Source organism: Hemiscyllium ocellatum, chromosome 12 (genome assembly GCF_020745735.1).
Source record: "Hemiscyllium ocellatum isolate sHemOce1 chromosome 12, sHemOce1.pat.X.cur, whole genome shotgun sequence".
Lineage (NCBI taxonomy): Eukaryota > Metazoa > Chordata > Chondrichthyes > Orectolobiformes > Hemiscylliidae > Hemiscyllium > Hemiscyllium ocellatum.
This window is the reverse complement of record NC_083412.1, coordinates 9,074,312-9,091,158: the sequence shown is the minus strand read 5'-3', so window position 1 is coordinate 9,091,158 and position 16,847 is coordinate 9,074,312. Positions and strand designations below refer to the sequence as shown.

At 45.5% G+C, this 16,847-nt stretch overlaps 1 protein-coding gene across 4 annotated transcripts in view; it reads left to right on the top strand.

The window, feature by feature from the left end:
• The window catches only part of LOC132820654 (MAP7 domain-containing protein 2-like), a 139,561-nt gene that overhangs the window by 14,000 nt on the left and 108,714 nt on the right, over positions 1–16,847 (top strand). For all 4 annotated transcript variants that reach the window (XM_060832867.1, XM_060832866.1, XM_060832865.1 and 1 more), the window contains exons 2-3: positions 2,698–2,772; positions 4,688–4,851. In XM_060832867.1, the coding sequence (XP_060688850.1) occupies positions 2,698–2,772; positions 4,688–4,851 (239 nt within the window). The remainder of the gene's footprint in view (positions 1–2,697; positions 2,773–4,687; positions 4,852–16,847) is intronic.

Here is a 16,847-nt window from a genome sequence, read left to right as displayed (position 1 = left end):
TCCTTCAGTAATCTCAGGAGCATATTCTTTTTGCACATTATCCCTGTGGCTGCGTGGGTTTCCTCCAGGTGCTCTAGTTTTGTCTCACAATCCAAAGGTGTGCAGGTTAGGGTGGATTGGCCATATTAAATTGCCCAATGTTCAGGGATGTGTAGGTTAGGTGCAATAATCGGGGGTAAATCCAGAATAGGGGAGGGGAATGGGCCTGGATGGGTTACTCTTCAGAGGGTCAGTGTGGACCTGTTGAGCCAAAGGGCCTGTTTCACACTGTAGGGATTCTATTATTCTATTTAATTTTTTATTTAAAAGTATGTTTCATTCTTAACATTTATAAAAGTAGATTCTAAAGTATTTACAAATTGCTGTATTCCTGTACATTTTTATCATGCATCATGTACTCCTGGGATTATCAGTGAGTGATTAGATTCCCTACATCATGGAAACAGACCATTTGGCTCAACAAGTCCACACTGACCCTCCGAAGAGCAACCCACCCAGCCCCATTCCCCACAATTACCCTTGACTAATGCACCTAACACTGTCAGCAATTTAGCATGGCCAATTCACCTGACCTGCACATCTTTGGACTGTGGGAGGAAATCAGAGCACCCAGAAGAAACCTACGCAAGACATGGGAAGAATGTGCAAACTCCACACAGACAGTCACCCGAGGCTGGGATTGAACCGGGTCCCTGATGCTGTGAGGCAGCAGTGCTAACCACTGAGCCACCGTGCCACCTACCGTGATGGGGAAGTTTGTCTTGCAAGTGGTGGCCTCAAGGTATTATTGCTGGACAATGAATGCAGAGAGCCAGATAATGTTCTGAGAAAATGAGTTTGAATCTTGCCTTGGCAGATGTTGGAATTTGAATTCAATTTTAATAAAGATCTGGAATGAAGAGTCTAATAATGACTGTGAATCCATTGTCAATTGTCAGAAAAACCCATCTGAGTCACTAATGTCCTTGAGGGAAGAAAACTGCCGTCCTGGTCTGGCCCACATGTGACTCCTGACCCACGGCAATGTGGTTGACTCTGAACATCCCTCTGGACAATTACAGTTGGGCAATAAATGCTGGTCTAGCCAGTGATGCCCACATCCCTCGAATGAATGTAGAAAACACAAATGACATTTCCACATTCAGAATGGGGATTTGTATTAGGTTTGAACTGTGTGTAGCTTGTTGGCTGATGACCTGCACCATAGGGCTGCACAAACGTCTCCCAAAGCACACACAAGGTTTCCAGTGGTGTTCTTTGTGGTCTGCAGTTGCCATGGATGATGACCAGATACTCTCACACCAGTCAGCCTGTGATCCCCGGACCCATGGTCACCACGATAGTCCCTCAGGTGGTGTCTCCCGAGTCATGTGCCATCACATGCCTGATGCAGTATTTACTGGATCAGGCCACATTTCCTGCATCGCTTCCCTGAGCTATCATGCCAATGATGGGTGAACTACAAAAAGCCTGTATCTTCACGATATCCTTTAGGACGGCACCGTGGTTGTGTCTGCTTTCTGTAATGCTTCAACGCCATGACTTTTGAGTTGGTTCAAGATTGCTTTCTTGGAATCCTTCCAGTGTGATTGATGCTGTGATGAGTTAGAGTGTTCACTTGGCTCAGTCTGCTGCTGTACTGTGTGCCCCCAACCCCCGGTCTGTGCATTTACTCATAAGTAGGTCAGTGGTTCCTGTCAGTTGATGTATTCTGTGATTGAACTTCACTCATAATTGACTTTTGAGTGTTGACCGCGTTTCGTCAGACAGACTACACATGTCGCTGGAGGTCTCCCTGCACCCACACTCTGCTCCCAGTGCAGTGCAGTCATGTGACTTGGTCTGAGGTTGAAAAGGAATGCAAAAATGAATGACAGCCGCCAACCAGAAAGCAAGGGGTGGGGGTTGGGGCTGTGGCTCAGGACTGCGACATCAGTGTTCAGTGTGGATCTAGATCCTGTGCTGATTTTGTAATTGGAGGTTTATTGCCCGCAACAGTAAAGAACAGATTAGATTAGATTCCCTACAGTGTGAAATCAAGCCCTTCGGCCCAACAAGTCCACACCGACCCTCCAAAGAGTAATCCACCCAGATCCATTCCCCTACCCTATATTTACCCCGACTAATGCACCTAACTATATGGGCAATTGAGCATGGCCAATTCACCTAACCTGCACATCTTTGGAGTGTGGGAGGAAACCCATGCAGACACGGGGAGAATGTGCAAACTCTACACAGACAGTCACCCAAGCATGGAATCAAATCCGAGTCCCTGGTGCCGTGAGGCAACAGTGCTAACCACTGAGCCACTGTGCCTCTCAGTTACCCCACTCTCCCACCTGGCCAACTTTCACTCCTCGATTCCTTATTGCCTTACTGTCTGTGGGAGCTTGCTGTGTTCAAATCAGCATTCCCCACGCTGTCAGATGTGTTGCTTTTCAAAGACTGTGAAGTGCTTTGGACCATCAATCCTGAGGCAGTGAAAGGTACCACAGAAATGTATATTCTTTCTCGAGAATTTGAATCGGATGTTTTCAATTTGAGAATAGAGGCGAAGCATGTCCGAACCCCTCCGAGCTTTTCTGAGTCCCAAGAGTGTTGACACTCGACACGAGTGATCTTTGTGGCTGGAAGACATTCTGTTTGATGTTTTGCTGCCTTTTTTTGTAATGTGTTGTTGGTTTTATTCACATGCAGAGTCCCAATCTTCTAAGGCAGATGACAGACAAAGACTGGCCAAAGAAAGGAGAGAAGAAAGAGAGAGAACTCTGGGTGAGTTTGTTCTGCTTCTCTCAATGAATTGATGTGCAGTTTCTGGGTATGTAAATGGGCCTTTTTTTCAGAGCGCCCACGAGAGAGAGAGAGAGAGAGAATCTGTGATCCACTCAGACCGTAAACACCTTCAGTTCTGAAGGAGTATTAGCTCCTGCTGTGTGTCAGTCTACCATTGATAACAGTGCCCAGAGTGCCCTGTAAGCTCTTCCCAATAGCATAGGGGATGAACTATTTCATCATGACCATCACTGTCACAATGGGCCAAAGGGCCTCATTCTGTGAGGCAAAATGTATCATTCCTTTTGACTCAGGAGCAAGCTAGCCTCTGTCTATCTTGGAGTCCCATGACACCAGTCCTATCACTGGACTGTTACAGAGAGCAAGGGGAATAGCAAACAATTTGCAGATTTCCAACTGTGTCCCCGCACCCCTCCCCACCTCGCATCTTCCACCAAAGCCAGGGTCACCTTGGGTGACCTGTTTGATGACTATACAATGAATGGGTGAGCAAATAGCCTTTGCCACATTCTGTGATGGGCAGAGACGGACATGGGAGGAATTTGACCTTGGACAGATGTGCCAAGGATTATCAGATGCAGTCTAATGTAGATAAATGCGAGGTGTTGCATTTTCATAAGACAAACCAGGGCAGGACTTAGGCATTTAATGGTAAGGTCCTGGCGAGTGTTGCTGAACAAAGAGACCTCAGGGTGTAGGTTCGTAATTTCTTGAAAGTGGGGTCACAGGCAGAGAGGATGATGAAGAAGGTGTATGACAGTTTTGCCTTTATAGGTCAGAACATTGAGTATAGGAGTTGGGAGGTCATGTTGTGGCTGTACAGGTTAGTTCATTGGTTAGGCCACTTTTAGAACACTACATTCCAAACACTACATTAAGGGCGGCACAGTGGCACAGTGGTTAGCACTGCTGCCTCACAGCGCCAGGGACCTGGGTTCAATTCCCGCCTCAGGTGACTGACTGTGTGGAGTTTGCACGTTCTCCCCGTGTCTGCGTGGGTTTCCTCCGGGTGCTTCGGTTTCCTCCCACAGTCCAAAGATGTGCGGGTCAGGTGAATTGGCCATGCTAAATTGTCCGTAGTGTCAGGTAAGGGGTATATGTAGGGGTATGGGTGGGTTGTTGCTTCGGTGGGTCGGTGTGGACTTGTTGGGCCGAAGGGCCTGTTTCCACACTGTAAGTAATCTAATCTAATCTAATCTAATCTAATCTAAAATTCAGTTCTGGTTTCCCTGCTATAGAAAGGATGTTATGAAACTTGAAAGGATTCAGAAAAAATCTACAAGGCTGTTGCCGGGATTGGAGGATTTGAGCTGTAGGGAGAGGCTGAATAGGCTGGGGCTGCTTTGCCTGGAGCATCAGAGGCTAAGGGGTGACCTTATAGAGATGTATAAAATCATGAGGGGCATGATGGGATAAATAGACAAGGTCATTTTCCCAAGCGGAGTCCAAAACAAAAGGGCATAGATTTAAGGCGAGAGGGGGAATATTTAAAAGGACCTCAGGAACGTTTCGTACAAGGTGCAGCGTGTATGGGAATGAGCTGCCAGTGTCAGTGGTGAATGCTGGTACATTTACGACATTTAAAAGACATCGTGGATGGGTACATGTATAGGAAGGGAATAGAGAGATATGGACCAAATGCTGGCAAATGGGACTAAATTAATTTAGTAATATTCAGGTTGGCATGGAGGAGTGGACAAACTATGCTGTATGACTCTGTTTGGAGCTAAGTTTTGGAATTGTCTTCCAGAGAAGGCAGTAGAGGCTGGATATTAGAATATATTTAAGGATTAGATCAAGTCTAGGTTCTGTTGTAGTAGAATCTACTGATTGTGAATATGTGTGAGGTGGTGGTGCAGTAAGCCTGTTCACTGACCTTGCACTCTCCTGTCAGCCGTGAGAGAGCAGCAGATCCTGCAGAAGGAGAAACGAGCCCAACTGCTTTACGAGAGGCAGATTGAGGAGCGGTGGAAGAAGCTGGAGGAGCAGAGACAGCGGGAGGAGCAGAGAAGAGCCGCCGTTGAGGAAAAACGAAGGCAGAAGCTGGAAGAAGAGAAGGTGAGCTGGTTGGAGCTGGAGCAAGGATTCTTTTATTCAGAGTTTACTTTACCTTTTTTGCTTGAAATCTCTCGACTTGGCTGAGTGCGAAAATGGCGGGAGTTAATGAGTGGGGAAAGTGAGCGATGTTAATCTTAACTTTGATAAGATACCACATAGCAGACTTGATAGCAAGCCTTTGGGGTTTAAAAAAATCAGAGACCATTTAGATATAATATCAGCTAAGAAACTAGAGAAAAGATGCCATCATAAACATTTGTTTTCAAAACTGGAAAATGTGTTGTCCCCGGGGATCAGTATTAGGAACATTGCTCTTTGTATAAATGATCTGAACAGGGACATACATTAGTCATAGAGCCATAGAGTTTTACAATATAGAAGGGGGCCTTTTGACTTATCATGTCTGTACTGATTTGATTTAATTTATTTATTATCACGTGGATCTTGTCACAAAATACAATGAAAAGTGTTGTGTTTTGTTACGTAGGCACTCTATGTTGCCATCTTAAAACACAGAAAAATAAACCAAAACGTGGAATGTAAAGAATAAGGAAATAATGAAAAAAGTATTGAACTTTACACTCCTTCTGGTTAAGTGCTCCACCACGGGTCATCTTCAAACAGTGTGGTGCTGGAAAAGCACAGCGTCCAGCTCTTCATCAGGAATGGGGAGTGGTGGTGGTGGTGGTGGTGGTGGTGGTGGGGGAATGGGTGGCAAGGGGGTGGTGAGATAAATAGGGAGGGGTGGAAGTTAGCTGGGAATACGATAGATAGATGAATGTGGGGGTGAAGGTGATAGGATGGAATAGAGGGTAGAGCGGAAAGATGGGAAGGAAGACAGACAGATAGGACAGTTTGAGAGGGTGGTCCCATTTATCTGTCAGCCAGGCAGCAGCCTCCAGGTTGTTTGACTGCCAGCAAAGTATGGAGACCGAGAAAAGGGCGGCACGGTGGCACAGTGGTTAGCACTGCTGCCTCACAGCGCCAGGGACCCGGGTTCAATTCCTGCCTCAGGCGACTGACTGTGTGGAGTTTGCATGTTCTCCCCGTGTCTGCGTGGGTTTACTTCGGGTGCTCCGGTTTCCTCCCACAGTCCAAAGATGTGCGGGTCAGGTGAATTGGCCATGCTAAATTGCCCGTAGTGTTAGGTAAGGTGTATATGTAGGGGTATGGGTGGGTTGCGCTTCGGCGGGTCGGTGTGGACTTGTTGGGCCGAAGGGCCTGTTTCCACACTGTAAGTAATCTAATCTAATCTAAAAGCTCATTCCATTGGGAGGCTCCTGAAGGAAACTTGTTCTTCCACATGGCTATAAATATCTACCACATTGGACTGAGGTGTTACTTAGACAAGTTGAGAAGTCAGGGTCCAAACTGAAATTCAAAACCCTCAAAGGTAATAATCTGGATTGCCATTTGAACCATATCATTATAATAATGTTCGAATATCATTGCAATATTCTGAAACCACTAATCCCTCACCTTAACCTTATGCTGTTGGATCTTAGACAAGTTTGCTACAAGGAAAAGGTTCTCACTATCAGCTCAGTCTATGCCCCTCATAATCTTGCGTACCTCAATCAGAACCCCTCCCAGCCTCTTCTGCTCCAGGGAAAACAAGCCCAGCATATCCAGTCATTCCTTATCCCAGGCATAACCCTGGTGCATCTCCTCTGTACCCTCTCCAGTGCAGTCATATCCTTCCGATAGTGAGGTCACTAGAACTGCACACAGAATTCCATCCTTGACCTAACCAATGTTTTATAAAGTTGTGTTCCTTGCTCCTATATTCTACTCCTTGGCTAATGAAGGCAAGCATCCCATATGTCGTCTTCACCTCACTGTCTACATGTGCTGACATCTTCAGGGAGCTATGGACATTTACACCAAGGTCCCTTTGTCCTGTAGCACTCCCTGGGGACATACAATTCCTTGTGTATATCCTTCCCGTATTAGACCTCCTAAAATGCACCACCTTGCACTTATCAGGATTGAATTCCATCTGCCATTGCTCTGCCCAGTTTCAGCTGATCAATATCAGCCTTAACTTGAGACCATTCTCCTTATCTGAACCATATAAACATTCAAGAAGATTAAAGAATTGAAGCCATTCTCCAAGAGAGTTGTGTGGGAAGAAGGGGATTTTGATTCCTGGGGCACTGACCCCAGTATTGGCGAATGAGGGAACTGTTCTGATGCAATGGCCTCCACTTGAAACAGATGAGACCAGTGTCTTTATGAACTGTGAAGCTGGGATTGTGGACAGTGCTTTAAACGAATACATGGTGGGTGAGACAGGGGTAAGTAAGGGGAGATTCAGAAATCCAAAGGAGAGAAAAGACTTGAGTGAAGACCACTGAGACATTTAAGAGGGCATTTGATTATTCTGTTTTGATTAGAAAAGATTTACAAGCGTGCTGCCAGGGTTGGAGGATTTGAGCTATAGGGAGAGGTTGAAAAAGCTAGGGCTGTTTTCAGATGAGCGTCGGTGGCTGAGGGATGATCTTATAAAGGGTTATAGAACCATGAGGGGCATGGATAGGGTAAATTGGCAAGGTCGTTTCCCCGGGATCCGGGTGTACAGAACTATAGGACATAGCTTTAGAGTGGGAGGGATAAGATTTAAAAGGAAGCCAAGGGGCAACTTTTTCACGTAGAGGATGGTGTGTGTATGGAATCAGTTGCCAGAGGAAGTGGTGGACGCTGGCATAATTACAATATTTAAAAGGCATCTGGATGGACATCTAAATAGGAAGAGTTTAGGGAGATATTGGCCAACTGTTGGCAAGTGGGACTAGATTAATTTAGGGTATCTGGTTGGGATTAACGAGTTGGACCACAGGGCTGTTTCTGTGCTGTACATCCCTGTGACTCTAAATAATGGGAAAGGTTATGGGGTAAAAGGCAGGAGATGGGATTCAGCAATGATACTCATTTGAAGAGTCAGTACGGAGTGGGCTGAATGGTCTCCTTCTGTACCATTAGCTTTCCATGATTCTGTGATAGTTCACATCGGACAGGAAAAAACTGTGTTTAATAGTATTTTAATGCATTTCTGAATAAAATCCACTTAAAAGGCATAGAAACAATGAAAGCCTGAGTAACCGATAATTGATTAGATGAGCAAGAGCAATGCTGCAGTCGCAAGGCATAACCTTAAAGTAATTTGTGGTCTTTAGGAGGGAGCTGGTGTAGAGTTTATTGTATGTGCCCACATCATCATCTGCTGACTTACTGCGACAGTGCTGGCGCAAGGCAGAGCTTGAACAATCAAGTGCTATTGACTGAATTGTCTGCAGATCTCTCTTATGGTAATGCAAGCAAATTAAACACACAGCAATTTGTCTTTTGCAGAAATCAATGTAACAAGGCACTAATAATGCACTAGAAACCAGCCAACTGACACCAGAGAGAGAATCCTGAAAGTACAAAGGACCCATACAAAAGGTGTATTGATTATCACTATTTGCAGTTAGTGTGCAACGGAAAATTATTCTATCCAAGAAAATTTACCAGCACAGCTGGTCAATAATGCAGTAGGAGTTATACTGCAACACTGTTCCTTCTGGCTCTGGGAATCCTGGTGTCTTTTCATCACAAGGTTTCTGCAATTTGTTTGGAGATATGAAATTGTTCTTGAAAACCAATAATGAGTTTTAACCATTCTGGACTCACCTGGTAACGCTTTCAAGGATGTGGTGTAGTGGTAATGTCACAGGGTGAGAAATCCAGCTGACCAGGACCTGATCACAAATTCACGTCCTGCTATTGCTGGAGTTTCGATTCATTTAATAAAATGTGGATTTACAGCAGTGATAGTGACAATTACATCAATGATAAACCCATTTTGGTTCACTCATGCCCTTTAAGGAAGATTGGTTTGGCCTACATGTGACTGCAGACCAACAGCAATGAGGTTCACTCTTAACTGACCTCTGACATCACTGAGCAAACCAGGGAAATTCGCAGTGGGCAACAAATGCTGAGCCAGCCAGTGATGGCCACATTTTAGGCAGCACGGTGGCATTAGGCGGCACGGTGGCACAGTGGTTAGCACTGCTGCCTCACAGCGCCAGGGACCTGGGTTCAATTCCCGCCTCAGGCGACTGACTGTGTGGAGTTTGCACGTTCTCCCCGTGCCTGCGTGGGTTTCCTCCGGGTGCTCCGGTTTCCTCCCACAGTCCAAAGATGTGCGGGTCAGGTGAATTGGCCATGCTAAATTGCCGGTAGTGTTAGGTAAGGGGTAAATGTAGGGGTATGGGTGGGCTTCGCTTCGGCGGGTCGGTGTGGACTTGTTGGGCCGAAGGGCCTGTTTCCACACTAAGTAATCTAATCTAATTCCAAAAATGAATAGAATCATATTAGAAGGTTCCCACTCAAGGGGTGTGGGCAAGCAGGCCAGGCTGACACTCCTATGAACACTTACTTTTCTTAAACTCTAGATTTATAAAATCCGTCACTTAACCTTTGAGACTCCAGGGAGGGTCATGATTGTCTGTATAACCAATTGAAACAAATAGAATACTGAATGGCCTGGAAGAGTGGATGTTGGGAAGGTATTTCCATTGGTAGGAGAGACTAAGACCCGAATGCACAGCCTCAGAATAAAGGGAAGACCTTTTAGAATGGAGTCAGGGAGAAACTTCTTCATCCAGAGACTCATGAGTCTATGAAATTCATTGCCGCAGAAGGCTGTGGAGGCCAGGTCATTGAGTATATTGAAGACTGAGATAGAAAAGGGGATCAAGGGTTAAAGGGATGAGCAACTTATCAGCCGTGATTGAATGGTGGAACAGACTGGATGGGCTGAGTGGCTTTATGTCTAGGCCTATGTCTAAATTCACAATTTAACCATTTTTTGCCTCACAGTTATTCTGGTGTCTCTCCACTACACCACCACTGAGGTGATCTTTTATCAGATCCTGTCAGGGTGAATCCTGCGAGAAGCTGTCCGGTATCGGAAAGACCAGAACTACTTTGAAAACAAGAGGCCTCCCATTCCAAACAAAGACAGGAATCTCATTTCTGTCAGCGATTGGTTAATCTACGGACTTGCCAACTCCGAAGATCAGTGGAGGCTGGGCAGTTGAATTTGTTCGAGACCTGAAATTTGTCCCCCTCCCCCAACTGATTCCTCTTTCCCCTGTGTCATTTCATGTCCATTACCATGGGAAGGATACACTTATATTTCAGGCACTGCAGCATAAGCACCCTAGGCACCATCGATGACTAGTTCTGCGATGGACCAATTATTGCTTTCTCAGGGAATTGGGCAGAAAAATGAAATTGAAAGCCAAGATCAGCCATGATCATATTGAACGACTGAGCAGATGGAAGGCTAAATGGTCTACTGTATCTCTATCTCTTATGATGTTAAGCTGCTCAAAGCCTTGATTATCTATAACAACAGGGCAACTGCTGATGTTTTTCTGCATTGTTGTCTTTCCAGTGGGATTTTAAATCTACACCTGGTATCCCCCTCACTGATACATTGACGACATTATAGCACACCAAGTTCATGCCAACTGGCCCTGGAGTAATCCAGTCCAATCCATTTCCCACTCCACCCCTGTCCCTCTACAAATTTATTCCCTTTTATTATAAGCAAAATACCTATTTTAAAATAAATAAACAAATTTATTTTAGTGTGTTTTATTTTATTATATGAAATAAATATAGGAGAAACTCATCAGGTCTGTCAGCACCTGTGAAGAGGGAAACAGAGTTCGCATTTTGAGTGTGGTGTAACTCTTCTTCAGAACTGAGAAAGGACTTGAAATTTTTTTTATATGGTTCACAGATTTGGTGGGGAAGCAAGTGGAGCAAACGGTGAGGGTGCCCAGAGCCAAAGACAAAGGGATATGTGATGTTAGTGGAGGAGGTACAGAGATGTAAGAACAGTGTGAATGAAGGTATGACAAGCAGAAAATGGAGTCCCAGTTAGCAAGATACAAGAAAGGTATGACTGTGTGTGTGTGTGTGTGCGCACACACATGAATGTGTGTGTTTGTATATCTTGATGTGTCTGTGTGATGTGTGTGTCTGTGTGTGTGTGGGCATATCTGACTGGTATATGTGTGTGTGTGTCTGTGTGGGCATATCTGACTGGTATGTGTATGTGGCTGAGTGGTGTGTGGGCGTATCTGACTGGAATGTGTGTACGTGTCTGTGTGTGTGTGGGCATATCTGACCAGTATATGTCTGTGTGTGTCTGTGAAGTGGGTGCATGTATCTGACTGGTATGTGTGTGTGTCTGAGTGGTGTGTGGGCATATCTGACTGGTATTCTGGATTAGTGGTGCTGGAAGAGCACAGCAGTTCAGACAGCATCCAAGGAGCAGCGAAATCGATGTTTCGGGCAAGAGCACTTCATTAGGAAGGCATATCTGACTGGTCTGTGTGGTGTGTGGACGTATCTGACTGGTATGCGTGTGTGTCTGTGTGGTGTGTGCGTATCTGACTAGTATGTGCGTCTGTGTGATATGTAGGCGTATCTGTCTGGTATGTGTGTGTGTGTCTGAGTGGTGTGCGCGTATCTGTCTGGTATGTGTATGTGTCTTGAGTGGTGTGTGGGCGTATCTGACTGGCACGCGTATGTGCGCCTATCTAATGTGCATGTGTGGTGTGTGGGCGTATCTGACTGGTATGTATGTGCGTCTGTGTGCGTATCTGACTGGTGTGTGTGTGTCTGTGTGGTGTGTGTGTGCGTATCTGACTAGTGTGTGTGCGTGTCTGTGTGGTGTGTGGCCGTATCTGACTGGTGTGTGTGTGTCTGTGTGGTGTGTGGGTGTATCTGACTGGTATGTGTGTGTCTGTGTAGTGTGTATGTCTGAATGGTGTGTATGCATATTTGATTGATATGTATGTGCGTCTGTGTGATGTGTGTTGCATGTGTGCCTGAATGATATGTGTGAATGTATGTATGAGCATGTGGGTGGGGGGTTGGTTGGCAGATGTAAGAAAAATTTGAGGATGCAGAGACTATGCTCTGAAGTTATGGAACTTGATATTCTGCACTGGAGGCTGTAAAGTGTCTAAGTAGAAGAGGAAGTTTTGTTCCTCAAGCTTGTGTTGTGCTTCATTGAAACATTGCAGTAGACCGAGGACAGAAATGTTAGTGTGAGAGTCAGGTGAATTATTGAAATGGTAAAACAAGCAGAGGCCAGGGCCATTCCTACAGACAGGGGAGATGTTCCACTGAGTGCTCACCCAGACTACATTTATGTCTCCAACGTAAAGTTTTGGGCTAGTTTGGGGCTTTGAACAGTGAGGAAAAAGGAGGGGAATGGACAAATGTTCCAACTTCAGTGTCTGTTTGGGAATGTGTTACTGGGGAGTGAGGAAGCGATCGGAGGGGACCAGGATGTTCCAGAGGGAATGCTGACAGTGGAGAAGTAGAGAGATGTGTTTGGTGGTGGTATTCTGCTGGAGGTGACAGAAATGGAAGAGCATGTGGCAACTGGAGTGATGGAAAGTGAGGACAAGGACAAACTATTGTTCTGGGAGGGAAGGGAAGAGACCAGGGCAGAAGTGCAGGAGATGGGTCAGACACAGCTGAGAAACCTACCAACCGCATTTCGAGGGATGGTGGGGAGGGGGGTGGGGGTCCTTGGTTGAGGAAGAAGGGAGGCAGCCATGTTGAAGGTAACATCATCAGAACAAATGAGGTAGAAATGGAGAAACTGGGAGAACGGAAAGAAATCCTTACAGAAAGCAGGATGTGAGGAGGTGTATTTGTGGTAACTGTAGGTTTGTAATGGATATCAGCCCATCTCCAAGAAGGAACAGTCAGAGATTGAGCAGATGAAAGTGAGAAAAGCATGGAAATTGGAAGCAAAACTGATTTTTTTTTCCATTTCCGGATGAGAGCAGGAATCAACACCAAACACAGCGTCAGTGTATCAGAGGAAGAGAAGTAGGTGGGAGCCCGTGGTTTGGAATGAAGAGTGTTCTAGATAACCCACAAAGTGACAAATATAACTGGGAGCGCATGGGTATCCATGGCCACCTCATTGACTTGGAGAAAGAGCGTAAAAGAAACTGGTCAAAGTCAGGATGAACTCAACCAGGTGGTGATGGATGGGCCTGGTTTAGGTCTCCATTCAGGAAAGAAACACGAGGCCTAGACAAGCCTGACTTGGAATGGACATGTAGAGAGATCACACACACACACAGAGAAGGCAGCTAGGGAGAGTAAACTGGAAATTGTAGAGCTCTTGGAAAGTGGCAGACGAATCACGAATGTGAGCAGGAAGAGACTGAACAAGTGGAGATAGCAGAGAGTCAAGAGCAGAAGAAGAAATTATTTCAACAGGACAGGATCTGTCTGAAGTGATGGATCTGAGGGCAGTTCTGTTGAGGATTTTATGAAAAAGGTAGAAGTGGCCTGTGTGGGTGGGAGACTATGAGGTTGGAGCTGAAAATGTGTTGCTGGAAAGGCGCAGCAGGTCAGGCAGCATCCAAGGAGCAGGAGATTCGATGTTTTGGGCATAAGCCCTTCTTCAGGAATCTGATCTCCAGCATCTGCAGACCTCACTTTCTCCTCGAAGACTATGAGGTTGACATTGCGGAGGGAGATCTCCAGTGACAGTGTTGGAAACTCCAATGGGAGGGGTCATGGTCCAGGATGAGATGGGAGGAAGCATCTGAGATTAGGACTCAGCTTCTGCCAGGTAGAGGGCAGCACACCAGATGTTAACAGGCAGATTTGATAACAAGGTCAAGGTTGGAGCTGAGGGAATGGAGTGCAGCAAGTTCAGTGGGCGCCAGTTTAGAGTAGGGGAGGGGAGCAAAGAAATGCAGGTGGGCACCATGATGTCAGCAAGCTCGATGTAGCGTTCAAGTACCAACAAAAGGACAGAGGCACACGGACAGAGAGTACCGGAGATGGAGGAAAGGGTCAGTGTAGCAGGAAGAGGACCCCTGTCCAAAGAAGTGGAAGCGGAGACGATGGGAGAAGAGTTCAGTGTCATGTTATGGCGAAAATGCATTGAGTTGGGGAAGTAAAGGGATAAAACGGAGTCCTTCGCTGAGCACAGAACACCATCGGAGAGAGGGAGGTCAGAGATGAGAGTGAGTAAGAAATGAGAGTGGGAAAAGGATCAAGATCAGCATTTGGAGCTTAAAGGAAGAGAAGACATTTCATGTTAAAACGTTGAATGAGGTGAAGGACAAAATGGAACGAGAACGGGGCAGTAGGACATTTTTGAGAGAGTGTGAGACAATGCTGCTGGAGAGAGAAAGATGAAGAGTGTGCATTATGGTGGCACACAGCAATGTGTGTGGATGGGGTGAGAATACCTATCAGAGGAGTGTTTTACATCACAAATCCCTGTGATCCTGGCTGGATTCAAATCACTGCATTCTTGATGTTAACTCTCTTTCTTTCTCCACAGATGTCAGATCGCACCAGCATTGTCCGCATTCCCTTCAGTGGTCCACCCATTTTGTTTTAAGACTGTTGATCATGTCCACTTCAAAGACCCTTTTCCAACAGTGTTGGTCCTTCTTGCTGTGTTTAAAAACTTCATATTCCCCTTTGCATCTTTCATCTGTGCCCTTCCCATCATTCTAACAACTGCTTATTGGGACAGATTTTTCTCTCACCTTGTCCATGGCTATAGAATTTGCATTAATTATCTCCCAGCCCCAGATTCTCCAACCCAGTCTTGCTGTTAAAATCCCACATATCTCCCCCAGCTGCCCTGCACCTTCCAAGCACTCTCACAACCTTCCCAAAGAGTGGGGCTGGACCAGAGGAAGTCCCAGCTGTGAAAATTCAAGCCAAAAGTTTGCATTGACAAAAGCTTTCTAACTTCACCTCCTTTGCAAGTGGGAGCATGCTGGTCCTATAACACAGAGAGGTGATGGCCTCATGGTATCATCAGTGGATTGTTAATCCAGAGACCCAGGTCATGTTCTGGGGACAATGGTTCAAATCCAGCCACGATGGATGGTGGAATTTGAATTCAATAATAGTCTGGAATTAAGAGTCTAACGATGACCTTTAATCTATTGTTGATTGTTGGAAAAACCCATCTGGGTCACTAATGTCCATTAGAGAAGGAAACTGCCATCCTGACCTGGTCCGACCTACATGTGACTCCAGACCCACAGCATTGTGGTTGACTCTTAACTGCCCTCCGGGCAGTTATGGATTGACAATAAATGCTGGCCTAGACAATGAAGCTCTCATCCCATCAATGAATTTTTAAAAATGATGGATCAAAACCATCCTCTGCTATTTGAGAGTTCCACATGCGTGTGCAATGCCTGCCAGAGATAAGGGGTGACACGATGGCTTAATGGTTAGAACTACTGCCTCATAGCACCACCCATTTGATTCCACCCGCAGGGCAACTATCTGTGTAGAGTTTGCACATTCTCCCCATGTCTGTGTGGATTTCCTCTGGGTGCTCCAGTTTTCTCCCACAGCCCAATGATCTGCAGGTTAGGTGGATTGGCCATCCTAAACTGAGTCAAGATTAGAGTGGTGCTGGAAAAGCACAGCAGGTCAGGCAGCATCCGAGGAGCAGGAAAATCGATGCTTCGGGCAAAAACCCTTCATCAGGAATGCATCAGGCTTTTGCCCAAAAACAGGAAGAAAGATAGCCACCAGGATACATGAACACCAGCTAGCCACAAAAAGACACGACCCTCTCTCCCTCGTAGCCCTACACACGGATGAAAAAAACCCACCATTTCGACTGGGACAACACATCTATCCTGGGACAGGCTAAGCAAAGACATGCCAGAGAATTCCTAGAGGCCTGGCACTCCATGCACAACACCATAAACAAACACATCAATCTAGATACCATCTATCAACCCCTCAGAAAATGAACAGGAAATGACACCACCACAAACCCCAGGAACCCCATCCAGGACAAACATCTAAATAGAAAGCAGGAGCTTCGCTTCACCTCGATGTCGCCACTGATGTTGTTACCTAGCTAGGTAATGAAACGTCTGAATATCAAACCTACAGCTCACACTAACACAGATAAGAAGGTGACAAAAGATGCAACAGCATGGTAATAATGGAGGAGTTAGTGAGAATGAGAAAAGGGCCCCTGAAAACCACAATGTAGCCCCAAAAATCAAAAGATAGCTTGAGAAAATCTCCAGAAGAGTCCTCATTTTTAAAAAAATGCAGCATCTGCAATATTTTGCCCTCTTTTTGCTCTATACTGGGACTTTGTAAATGTGGTTAGTTACAATTTAAAATGGGAAAGTCTTTACTAGTCACTTGTAAAGTTTAATATTTCTGTTATCTGAGTTATTTTGGGTGGCTTGGTGGCTCAGTGATTAGCACTGCTGCCTCACAGCACCAGGGACCCAGGTTCAATTCCACTCTTGGACGACTGGAGTTTGCCCATAGTTTCCAGGGATATGCAAGTTAGATGCATTAGTCAGAGGTAAATGTCGGGGAATGAGTCAGTATGGACTTATTGGGCAGAAGGGCCTGTTTCCACACTGTAGGGATCTAAATCTAATCTAAACCCACTTGGACAGTTAGTAGTTATATATTATTGAGGATCAATGGGCTGGTGTTAGTTTATTGGAAGGTCTTTGCCTTTTTTAAAGTTGGAAATCAATCCAAGGGTCATTCAACAACAGAATATGTCACTGTCAGGTCACAGAGTTATACAGCACAGAAACAAGATCCTTCGACCCAACCCGTCCGTTCCTAAACTGAACTAGTCTCATTTGGCCCACATCTCTCTATATCTTTCCTAGCCGTGTACCTGTCCAAAGATTTTTTGAATGTTAAAAGTCAAGATATCCTCATGAGATGACCCTTTGTCTGCTGGAGATTTAAGCTTTATGGTGGCCTGGACTTTGCATAGGACCCTCTTGCACTCTGAATGACTGAGTCGCGGGCCTTTGTCTGACAAAGGTTGTAATTTCAATCAAAGTGAAACCTGTGCTTTTGATAGCTTTTTAAAAGTAGAGACAAGGAACACAAAGTCAAGTTTGCTGAATCTATATAAAGTAATT